Source organism: Phalacrocorax carbo, chromosome 12, assembly GCF_963921805.1.
Source record: "Phalacrocorax carbo chromosome 12, bPhaCar2.1, whole genome shotgun sequence".
NCBI classification, from domain to species: Eukaryota; Metazoa; Chordata; class Aves; order Suliformes; family Phalacrocoracidae; genus Phalacrocorax; species Phalacrocorax carbo.
In genome coordinates, this window is record NC_087524.1 from 17,824,132 (window position 1) to 17,837,002 (window position 12,871).

The following is a 12,871-nucleotide window of genomic DNA, read 5'->3' on the forward strand; positions in this document are numbered from 1 at the left end:
TGCAAAATCACAGAAGTCTCCACTGGAAGGGACCCTGGGGACCATCTCCGCCAACCCTATGTTGAAAGCAGGGCCTTTGATTAGGTTATCCACAGCCCTGTCAAGCCAAGCCTTGAATCTCTACAGCCAGGCAGATTCCACTGCTTCTCTAGGCAGCTTATCCCAGCATTCCAAGTGGTCTCACAGTGAAGAAATTGTTTCTGAAATCCAGACAGAAATACCTGGAAACAGCTGGTGCCTCTTGCCCCTTGCTCTGTCTCCATGCATCCGTGGGAAGAGAATGGCTGCCTCCATCTTCTCTCTCCTAAAGGAGTCTTACGGAAAATCTGGTTAACGGGAGTTTTGCATAGGTGATAAAAAAAACAAGACTTGCTTCACAAAGTCTATTGCCATTAAGCTCTTTGTAACATTCAGGGCTCAGGTGATGAAAGCTCAGAAGCACAGACATATTTACAGGTGCGGAAGGACTGACAGTCTTTCCAAGCACAAATTGTTGGAGGTAACTTATGCTTCCTCACAACAAATTTATTATATTTACTGTGGAACAATCAATGAAATTTTGTTATAATAATTAAATCAAATTATGCACATACAGAAATTCCTGATTCAACAGTGGACAGATGACCTTTCAAAAACAGGTGTTGGATGGCTTTTTTTCCCCTTCTATGGTGTTTCTTTTTTTCCTTCTATGAATAGCAACATCTTTGTTTCAGTTTTCCCTCGAATATAAGCTACTTAAAAATATCCAAATGAAACTAAAACATATGAAGGTTTCTGGAAGGCTTCCTAAAAGACTTACAGTCTAATGGTTCTTTACTTTTCCTTGACATTAACAATCACATACTGGTTCGAGCAGCCACTCTCTGCACATACTTGAAATTTCCTGGACTATGGAAAGTCTCCAAAACTTGTCACTCAGTATCTGCCTGACACGAGCTTTACCATCAGAGCCTCAGAGGACAGAGGGAAATGTTACCATCAGCTCACTGAACTGCTCACTCTCAAGCCACAGGAGATGACGTTAACTCGCTGGGGGAAGGTGAACGGCACCCGTCAGTACACTGCTCCTACCCCCAGTTACTTCTACGATCCAAAAGGCATGCCTTTCCACCTAGCCTGGATGGGTCTTGCTCCACCTTTCAGGCACTGGGTCTGGAGCTTTTATGGAAAAGACCTTTATTATTAAAAATTAATTTACTCTAACAGCAGTTTACATACCCTGATCAAGGGAACTCTTAACCTTCTCTTGGATTAATTAATTACATTGAGATCACTGTATCTTTCACTAAAAAGATCGTCTCCAGACTTCAGGTTTTTGTAGTGCTTTTCTCAATATCCTTTCAATGGATAGACACAGAAATTACTAGATTTTCTACACAGATTTGCTCATGTCACTTCTAGAAATAAACCCACAAATTTACTTGTCTTTTGACAAATTTGAAACTCAGAACACAGTTCAACTCTTGCTTTTGTAAAAGCATAACAAAACAGATACTGAATGATATCAAACCAACAGGAAAAGTGACAGAATAGGATCTGTCTTGTTATCTGATGTATATAGCCCATGCTACTTGTTGTATTGCAGTAAAAAAGTGAAACAAAACCAAAACAGGCAACGTGACCTTCTTTATAGGCTTGAGCCATAATAAATTTGGTTTCTATATCCATATTTTCTCATATATTACACAGAGTCAATTTGAATCAATACTTAAACAAGAGAAAAGAATCCTGCAGGAAACTGATTAGGCATAGAACTTAATCCTCGGTACCCACATCAATATAAATTCATTTCCTGACATAATGCTACTCTTCATTATTGCTCCTGTTATTAACGACTTTATTTTTCGATGAGCTGGCAATCCAAATTCATAACCCCTTCTTCTCATGAGAAAGCCAAAGGCAGGCAAGGCAATAAAGAATATGTCCCCTTCAGACAAGTTTCAATGCTGGGTTTTATTTTCTGCTGCCTGATTTCCACTTGCAACTCCACACAGAGGACGTTCTGCTTCTCCCCCAGAAACCAAGTGCTTCTGTGCCCTGCTCTAGAGCCAGCATTTTCATAGAAGGAAATTAGCCCACAGGCAATGGAGGAGAAGGTCTTCAGAACACAGGAAAGAACACAAGCTTAATCCAGGGATTAAACTATAAAATTAGAAAAGTGGCAGGATATACCTCAGCCAACATTTGTGAAATTGTGGTCTATCTCCAAGGTGCAAACCTAAATCTTTGAGAGCTAAACCAAAAATGAACAAAAGAAAAGCAAATGAACTATTTAAAACAAAATCAGGGTAACCAAATAAGTTTACATTATTTAATAGCTCCTTTCGATCGTGTTTCTGAGTGTTCACATACTTTTACTTAAAAAAGTTATCAAAGTTGTAAAGATGCTTTTAAATTCATTTCAATACAAGCAGAGCAAGATTCAAAATCTTCCAATACCCGCTAAGAGAATCTTAAAACCAGACATGTGTCATTAAGAATATTGTGGTTTCTGCAGACAGTAGCTGCCCTTGCTGCTAATAGTAATAGATGTCATGGGGAAAGGCAATTGTTATTTTTTAGTAAAGCCAGTGGGATTTTTTTCAATCAGATAATTCTTAGTTGGAAAACACCAGTTTTTAACAGGCACTTTTTTAGAAAGTTTCTCGGGATTGGTGCAGGATTTCTGGTCAAAGCAGAAAAAGACGAAAAGAAACCAAAGAATAGTTTGGTGTCTGGAGCACTTTTACAGAGTGTGGTGAAGACCAGGTTCAATAAAATAACCTTTTCTGGCTAACCTGCAGCAGTAATGTGACCATAAAGTTCCCATTTCTGTCCCAAGCACTAGTTAGTTTGGTGTGTCTTCCTTCTGTTTTCAAGTTAAAAAAACCCCTTTTATACCATTTCCATGAATATGTCTTTCCATCATGTCTTTCCACTTCAAACCATTTTGTAGAAAATAGTGTCCCACCTGACAAACACCAAAGATTGTATGTATGTTTACTCAAATAACCCATGCTATTCAGGAGCAGATGTTTTATAAGACAGAAGAAAAAGTCTTTGTCCTGAAAGAATTGCTTTGTAATATAGGATCTAGGATAAGGTCAAATGGAAGCCTTTCTGGACGTGTTCCATCACTTGATGTTCAGGAAACCATTTTGTATGACACAAAGGATTAGGAAAAAAAAGCTGCATGACATTTATTTTGTAATTTTAACATTAATATCTGTAGAAACATTTTATTGTCAGTACAAAAGTTAACAGATTTTAATACTTTTTACCCAATTTAAAAAACAAAACAAAACACTAAAACAAACAAACAACACCACCACATAAAACAGTGTAATTTGCGTTCATATTGCATGGCCGTATCAGTGTGAGTGTTCTGGAAGTAAAAACACAAGACTTCTGTAAAGAGATACAAAACAGAGCGATATTTTAGCAGAGGCCAGTGCTATCCCTACTGTTATGGAATAGATCAGAAGGAAATACTGGAGTCAGCATGAATTAATCCCTTAAAAAGACGCTGATATTCCTATGGCAAATTGTCATTATAAACAACTTCTCTCTTTTTAACTTAAGTTACAATAGAGGGATAGTCTAAAAGACAAAAGATCCAGGCCAGAAGATCTGGAATCTATTATCCAGCTCAGGGAAGAAAACTGTAGTTAATTCGATGCATGTGCAACTCAGGGTAGAAGCTCAGCTCCTTTCAGAGCAGTACGTTCTGCTAGTTATAGACTAACTCATGCCTTTCCTTACTTCAGGAACCCTCTTTAATATTTTCACTCTCGTGTGTGATGATTCTGCTTTTTGGCCGTGGGAAACATTCCTAAAGAGTTAAATTGTTAAAATGACAGGTATTGAGAATAAAAGACTTTCTTGTTAAAGGATTTGGTTTTGATAAGAACAATCATCTGACACTGCAGTTTTTAAACACAAATAAATCAAAAGTTTAATTCCCCAAAATTAGTTATATACTGTAAATATTTCTTTTTTTTAAAGATCTGAAAACTAGTAAAGTCTGAGCAATATATCTACTAGTTCTCTGTGCTGCCTGCATAGAAATGACATTTAAATTACAAAAACACAACCCTATAAACGATTAACTGTTTTGTACATTACCAATTAGTTAATAAATTAATGATATACCATTTTCCCTGAAAGCAAAGTATTTTCCACCTTTGGATGGTGAAAATTAAGAAATTCTGTGTAAGAACAGCATTTAGCAAATAGCTGTTAAAAAAAGAGACTAATTTGGTGGATTGGGACATCCATTTTTAAATCAATACAAAAAATAATTCATTGTAAATATATATAATATATATTTATACATATTTTGAATATATTTACATACATCCAGCACCTATATACTGCATTTGTGCTCTGTAAGTGTGTGCCAACATATATTTTCTCCAAATATTACAAAATAAACAAGAAAGGCAGACCCAGAGTTTGCCTCAAGTCCCACTGGTCCATTGTACAAAGTTTGTTGCAGCTTACAGGAAGCCAGAAAATTGATAGTGATGAGTGTCTAGACACAGCTCAAACCTTCTTCGTTGGGAATATTTAAAAGTTGCAAAGTATGAGATTCTTTATGTAGGTTCTGACTGCTTTCCTCCAAGTTGCTGGGGTTTTTTTTCCCTTTTTTTCCCCTCTTTTCTTCCTTCCATAGTTCATATGTACATGCAGAATCGCTACAGTCCTGGAGAAAAGATTTTGTGGTGTATATGGTAGGTAGCTTGATGTTCTTGTTTCTGTGTTCTTCGGTATGATTTCTTTTTCATGTTTTAACGCTCCCATTCATGTGTTGGTACTTGGGGAGACAAGGTTCATAAGGCATTGGATCAGGAGAAAAGACAGAGTCATCACCTGAAGAACACGAACTCCTTGTGTCAGGGTAACTAGGTGAATACTGTTCGAGAGGCCCACTGAGGTCCAGATACTCCTGTGACAAAAGAAGCAAATCGTATTTTTAGACAGTGAGTAAAACTGAGACCAACATATTACCACTGCTCTGATTTAGCTTGATTATATAGTGGCTAAAAGAACAGTTTAAAAATGACACTCATTTCTGTAACGCAACTGCATGCAAAACTGCCTGTTGCTTAAATATCTCTTAAAACAAGGAGCTTGAATAGAGAAAGAAAAACCAAACCAATAACACGGTACTTTTCTGAAGTCCAACTTCCCCAGCATTAGCCGCGTCAGTGGAAATAAACATACCAGCCACATCAAAAGAGGACTTTTCACTTGCAATGATAAAAATGAAATTTCATCCTAAATAGAACCATTTTTCTTTAGCACATGGTAATGATTTGCAGAGGGAAAGATACTTCCAACTTTATATTCCTTTGGTCAGTTTGAATATCTGTTTTATATTCTGTGATATTAAATTTGTGTTTAAACAGGCAGTGGCATATGTGCAAAAAAGAACCAAAAGAAAAACAAAATTAAATTAACTAGATTCGGGTTTTTACACTACATAGTCATACGTGTGTGCAAGTGTGTGTGTGTGTCACAGAGTAGCCATGACCAAAGCAGTCATTAGAAAAGGAAATAATATCTGCTGAATCCAAGTTTTGGGTTAAGGCTCCTTTGCTAGAAACAACAGTTTTGGCAGGAGAATAAAGATATTTTTCCCCTTGAAATGTTCCTTCTCTTTCAACTTCTAAAGGCAGCTGCATTCATTTAAACACAATCTCTTCATTTGCTAAACCACAAGTTATGATCGTACTGACGAGACAAGTCTTCCACCTCAGTCAGTATTTCATGCTGCTGCGCTTAGGTTTGGGGGTAATTTAGTTCTTCAGTTAACATGTTTTTTTCAGTCAGAAATTCAATCATTACCATATTATAGTTAAAAAATGGTCATAATTTTAAAAGACGGGGGCATGTAAGTTTTAAAATGCCGACCCATACAGTAGACAGCAAGAGAAGGCAGTTTGGATCTATGACTACTGCCTATCTTGCTGCCTAGACTTTTAAAAGATTCATGAGGACATTGTTGACCCTTATTTATATATTAGCAAACCAGTCCTATGTGACCAGAAACAACCAACCACTTTCTAGACAGACAGAAGAAGAAAAATATTCCAGTATTTGAAGAAACAGGGCTTTCTCATGGGATATCAGCCAGAACTCATCATATCAAAAGGCTTGATACAATTCAGTTATGAATTCAATATTGAAGGTGGGATCCTTATCCCTTCCCCAGCCTCCTTATCCAACATCAAGGGCCAGAGTCACATAAAGGGGCATAAGAAGTTTCCAGTATCAAGATGGTTCCTGGTGTCAATATTACACCACCACCATGAGGCTGACCCTTGGTGACTTCTGCTTATGTCGGTCAGGGGAGCATTGCATGCTACTCTGGGAAACATGGGGGATAGGGTCTTTGGGCAGGGGGAGAAAAAGGGGAAAAAAACCCCGAAACAAACAAAAAACAAAAAACAAACAACATCCCCTGCAAAAAAACCCAAAGGCCAACAAAAAAAAAAACAACAGGTGATGATTCAAGCATGGAGAGGAGCAAAACTTTGCCATTTAAGCAGAAATAATTTCTTGCACAAATGCAGAAGAAGGTACCACTGGCTGCCCTAGCAAATTTTATTTTTGAGTTGTTGGGCAAACCAGGCTGACCCTGTATGAACAGTGTCATTTGGGGGGGAAAGAGAAAGTGCCGCTGCAGAGTGGGTAAGCAGAAGTATTGTCAGACTGATGCCTGAAGGACCCGCTATTCAGGAAAACTGTGCAGATTACAGAAAATCACAGCACAAGCTATGGAGGAAAATGGGGCACACTATAGTTCTCAGGAGACACTGAGTGAGAACATGAGTTTTCAGGAATATAAAATGTGCTGCGAAGACAAGTGAAGTAATTTGCTTTCTTTGTCCAGGGTAAATAGGACAAAAGCAATATCTTATGTTGAAAGATTAGAGATTAGGAAAAACTTTCAAGAAGTAATACTAATGAAACAAAGCAATCTGCTGTCAAGGGGTGATGGGGAAATACAGCAGTGGAAATCTTTAAGGACAAGTTACATAAACATCTGTCAGGAATGACAAACATATAGTGGATCCTGCCGTAGGCTGATGAGAAGGACTGGATGTGTTCCTGAGATTTCCTTCCAGACGTTTCCCTATGATCCTAGTCTAAAGTAATTTATATAACCCTAAAGGCCTTTTCAGGTTACCTTTGAGATCATTCCAGGTCCATGAGCAGTACAGAATTGGGAAGGCAAGATGGTTACACACACACAAACAAAAAGCAATATCCTTTCCCAGGCTCAGAATTGCAGCCCAGAACCTCCCTCTTGATTTGCAAATGCATATCCAGTCCAAGCCACCCAGCACTCCGCAGTGGCAGCCAGCCCACCTCCAACCAGTCTTGTGAAATCATACATAAATTAGGCATGAAAAGATGCAGTCAGTACTGGACGAGGGGGAAATGGTAACAGTACACAGAGCTGTGTTACCGACTCCGTAGGGAGTGCATATTCCTGCCTCATCTCTGAAGGTGCCACTTCTTAGAGTAAACCTCACAAAACAGAAACCAGGTAAATTTACAGCTGATACTGAAGCCAGAAATCTTTTTCAGCCAGATCTACTGGGCAAATGACGATCATAAAGAATGGCATCCTAGAGGGTCTCCTGTCATCTCTATTGCATACAGCCTTTCCTAATGCTGCTTAATAATCCCTTTGTTATTTTTCTGACAATTCTGAAAAATTAGAGAGTCATGTTGAGGACCAATATAAAGCTACCCAAATCATTTTTTTCTACCTTTCACCACCCTCCCTTATAAAAAAGTGCTATAATCATAGCAAATCTGAAAAATACATTTTGAAATGATCAAAACAAGTTGTCGCAACTTTCTTCTGTAAGGGTTTTGTTCTTTTTTTTTTCCCCTCTCATTATACATATCATGTCTCAGAAATGATAAGAATTTATAAAATATTTCTGAGGCACCAAGTATTTTCTCTCAAAAGAAGGTTCTACCATAAGACTCAGCATTGCCATTACTTGGGATCTTCCTCAAAGGGGCATGTGATTTAGTGATAAGAGGACTGATTCCTGCATGAATACCCTAAACAGTGTGTTCCTTCCTAAAACTAATAATACCTCAGACGTCTAAAAGAATGCTCTTCAAATAAACCCTTTTTGCATTCATATCCCAACCTATAGCAGTGTTAGGCAGGACCTTTGGATAATTGGATAGCTGTTTGCACGTTCCCTGTGGGTCCTCGTTCCCTCCACAGACAGCTATTTCAGTGAACCTAATTCACTCTCAGACATATAATCTGAAATCTACCATTGACGATTTCTCCTCTTCTGACCTAGATATCATGCCTGGGAATCAAACTGAGTCGATAAATGAAAAACACTGTGAACTCTACATCTCTCCTTCACATGAAACTCATGCTGAAACATAAACATTGCTTCTCAACCTGCCACACATAGTCCCTCAATACTGCTATGCTAAAAACATCAAAAGATGCAGTGAGAAATAAAGAAAAATGTTTTAAAGATGTGTTTCTGTTTAGTTACATAAATCTAGGCATAATGGCAAAAAAACAAGGATTTCACAGGATACATAGTTTAGCTGCGTGTAACCTCAGAGGACAACGACAAAGAGAACAAGAAGAGAACTTGAGCAGGATTTCATAATTGAATAAATTCCATCTGTCTCCTGAACCATTTGTCCTGATCAGCAGCTTATGGAGTGAAACAATTTACCTACCTCATTAGTTGTGAGAGTGAGAATCCGATCCAAGTCTTCTACCAACTGTTTAAAAGTCGGTCTCTGTGAAGGCACAGCATGCCAGCAATCTCTCATCATCATATAGCTGTAAGAATTACACATTTTCTTGGCTTAATTAAAATCACGCGTCCTTCTCGTAAACCTTTTCATACACAGCCAACGTTCTTCATCACAAGTAAACCATCGAGCACCCACAGCCCTGCACATGGACCACTGACTTTCCCAAAATTGCACAATACTCTTGCTTCCCTCAAAGATGCATGTCTACTCCTGTATCTCTCCTGCCCAGTGTCTAGATTACCTTTTTGTTGACCTGATTCTGTAGCCTTCTGTCCCAGGAATTTCAGTGGTATTAAATTACACATGCTCTAAATATTTTTCCATGTTAGGGATTGCAGTCTTTGTGATGTGAAGAAACCAAAATCAGAAAAAATATTAGAAATGGTTAAGGGCTATACTGAAATATCAGAAAGGGAAAACGCTCTCCCCTCATCACCTGGAGATAATGCTGTGTTAATGCAGAAGGTCCCAGATGTGTTTTGTTATGTACAAAATCAGCCTGATGTACCTTACATATGATTAGTGGTATGTGTGCCATTGTCATGGTTTTAGGTGGGATAGAGTTAATTTTCTTCACTGTAGCTGGCATAGTGCTGTGCTTTGGACCTAGTGAGTGGCTGCGTGGTGTTTAGTTGCCAACTGGGGCTGAACCACGACAGTCCTTAACATGAAAATTCCTAAATGAGATATTAAAATAAAACAAATATGGGTATAAAAACACTGACGAAGACTGGCTTGTAGATGATCTCTTCTTTTTTCAATGGGATTACAGCATGGTGTATAAAAAAGTATCTGGTGTCAAACATTTTCTGAAGACCTTTTCTTTACCTATCTATACTCACACATACATCCACAATTTTAGAGTGAAGCAATTCTGAAAATGTTTGATGCTGTCGGGGTAGCATTAACCACGAGAATTCAGTACAGTTTGTGCCCTTCCATCCTCACATAGCAAGCAAGGGTCCTTACAGTTCATTGGTGCAATTGGCAGGTTTATCCATTCGGTGCCCTTCTTTAAGCAGCTTAAAAAGTTCCTCCACTGGGATTCCTGGGTAGGGCGATCCTCCTAATGTGAAGATCTCCCACATTAACACACCGAATGACCAACTACAAATCAAAGAGAAAACAGCATTAGAAGGTCTGCCTTACTGCTGAAAACAGAGGCATGCCTGCAGCAGATGCAATGACTGCCAGGCCCTCTCAGGAGATGCTTAGATCAGCCTCTGCCTGACTCTCACCACCCTGAGCAGGACATCTGTCTGTGAAGTGCATCAGGTGCATGGGCAGCAACAGGGACTGACCTGAGCAGGTTCTCAAACACACTCCTTGCCTTTGTCCAGTATGTTCTGAGCACCTGAGTTTCCAAGGCTACTGCAAAGAACCACGTCTTCACAGCTTAATTATTTACAGAACACTCACAGCTGAGTTGGTTTGCAATTATGTGGTGGGATATTGTGGAAAAACCAGGCAGTTCAAAACAAAAATATTTTGCATCATTTTGCTCTTTTTTTATTTTTAAATTAATTCTTGTTAGGAAATGAAATAGGATAATTTTAAGCCAGTTTTCCTTCCTGCTTGCCACATCCTCCAGAGCCTGCCTCATCACGCCTTGCTGGCAACCTAGGGCTCTTCAGCAGGCAGATCTGCCAGGTAAGCAACAGCATGGAGCTTGCACTGGCTCCCGAGCTTCTCTGAAGCTCTCCTAGCTTTGCAGCAGTGTATTTTAGTAAACTGTTTGCACAAACTTACAATAATATTATCTTTAGCCATCTTCAAAGCAACCACGAGGCCAAGAGCCTCTGAGTTCCAGCACTGAAATACTCGTGCTCACTGGCTGCTGAGGAGCTCAGACTGACTTTCAATCCTGAACCAGTGAAGTAGCTTACTTCACATTCACTTAAATATTTTGCCCAAGATGTTTTTTTAAAACAAAAGTTTGATCCACCCTTAACCTGTATACATTTTCCTTTGTAAATAATGTAAAGATTGTAGGAAAAGCCTCAGTAAATGCTTTTCTTAAGGAGAGAGCAGCTCAGGAAGCGCACCCAGGTTAAAGAAAGAGGAGATACCTCTTATTTTCTCCACCCTGCCCTTTTTCTTTTTAACCCTGCACTGACATGCACTTTTACACCTGTGCTGGGAAGCATCCAGCCCTTTACAGTTAACAGCTTCTTTTTGAGAAATAAAAACCGTAAAATCTTCAACTACGTTGCATAAAAAATACATGTCTACTTCAAGCACAAAGTGGACTAGTACTCTAGATGAGCCTGGGAAACTGTAATAGGAAGCGGAATAAATCCTGAGCGGTTGCATCAGCCAGCAACTCTGCACACATTAAAAGATTTTGAAGTGTCAGAGTCCAATGATTTCCTACTCCATGTGAACTGGGAAGCAACAACACTTGAAAAATCAGAGAAAAATTTTCTCGTATACGCAGCTGATGTTTTATTATACCTAATCTTAGCACAAATTTTTATAACAAGTTTTCAGGAGCTTGCTTTTTTTTCTTTCTTTCTTTCCTCTTTTTTTTTTTTTTTTAAAAAAAAAACAAACCTGAAGGAAGTCCAGAGTATGTCAAAAGCCAAGCAAATTAGATAGACTCTTTGTAGCTGCACATCCGTAAATAAGTTCAAGGGGGGAAACTTCCGCACTGACAGAAAGAGGTTAGCATTTTCCACCTTTCATGTGCTTTGAAGCTGGGCAGATTAGTAACAGAGCACTGGTTAGCAGTCTACCATAAAATCCTCACTTTCTAAGGGTAAGTACTGCTCCGTCTATTAATATGTGAAACAGAATGAAAACGCTTAAAGGTAAAGGACAACAGGAAAATACATTTTAAAACATCCCAAACTTTAACAAATATAAACCAAAACAACACTCCTTCCCACCCACCCAAACCCCATTCAAATAAGGCCACTTACACATCACTTTGATGTGTGTAAACTCTGTCAAACAGAGCTTCTGGAGCCATCCACTTTACTGGAAGCCGTCCCTGTAAGTTTGATGGGGAAGGGAAGAAAAATTAAAATGGTAGCAATTTACAGGACGATTTCAACATCGATTGTTTTAAAAAAATTGCTCAATTCTCAGAGAACAGTCTGCTAATGCAAACCAGCACATAATTCACCTTGAAAATTTTCAGTGAAAAAATAGTAAATGGGCTAAAGTAGGAAAACCATTAAGAAAAATGGATATAAACATTGAAGAAAAAATTAAAAGCATTGAGGGCTCCCAAAAAGTTCCCACACTGCTTTCTAGGATAAGCAGATCAAGATTTAAAAGTTCATTCCACTTTTAAAGATAAAACAACCAATCAATAATCCTCTGAAAAATAGGCCTGCCTGCAAAAATAAGTTGACCACGAAACCCAAGAATTTTGTTTTCCTGGTCCAGCTTTTGCAGCAACCCAAAGCTCGCAGTCACAACTGCCTGTTCCTCTGCACACAGAGTCTGCTCTGCTCAGAGCCCAGGAACTGCACTAGAGTTGATATGAAGAAGGTGCAAATCCCTCCAGTACTGACATATGCATAGCTGGTTGCTCTGCCTCTTGGAAGTTGCACATACTACCATTAAAATGCCATTAATCACTTAGTGCTTTATTTTCACAGATAAGCCACTTAACATGATTGTTAATAATAATAATTAATATTTATACTAAATATTAAAGCCAGTAGAACTGAATGAGTTCTGCAAAGTTCCCATCAAAACCCAAGTGTAGTTCATTAGGGTCTTAAGAGATCCCCCTGAGAAGGAGATATAAGCTGTTCAAACCAGCCACCAATAACTACATCTGAAACATTTTATCTTCTTGATTTGGTTACAGGTCAAATAGCAAAATGGTGACAGAGCGGGGAGTAAAAATCAATTTTTTCAACCTCTCACACCACTTTGATACTACTGCCATAGCTTGTATATAAGAAGCTAAGTACAGGCAACAGGTGTAAAGCAGTATGTGGCATTACCACACATAAACAGGATTTTTATTATGGTTCTTGCTAGCACTGTTTATACAGTGTTTTCCAAGGTCCTAGGCTTGGTACAAAATGAGCTGGAATCAACAGGAATATTT

The 12,871-nt window shown here is 38.6% G+C and overlaps 1 protein-coding gene across 12 annotated transcripts in view; it reads right to left on the reverse strand.

Moving 5' to 3' along the window:
• Positions 1 to 3,165: 3,165 nt before the first annotated feature.
• FGFR2 (fibroblast growth factor receptor 2) overlaps positions 3,166 to 12,871 on the reverse strand; it is an 86,352-nt gene continuing 76,646 nt past the window's right edge. For all 12 annotated transcript variants that reach the window (XM_064464296.1, XM_064464304.1, XM_064464302.1 and 9 more), the window contains 4 exons: positions 11,724 to 11,794; positions 9,772 to 9,909; positions 8,722 to 8,827; positions 3,166 to 4,927 (listed from right to left, as the gene is read on the reverse strand). In XM_064464296.1, the coding sequence (XP_064320366.1) occupies positions 4,763 to 4,927; positions 8,722 to 8,827; positions 9,772 to 9,909; positions 11,724 to 11,794 (480 nt within the window). In that variant the 3' untranslated portion in view covers positions 3,166 to 4,762. The remainder of the gene's footprint in view (positions 4,928 to 8,721; positions 8,828 to 9,771; positions 9,910 to 11,723; positions 11,795 to 12,871) is intronic.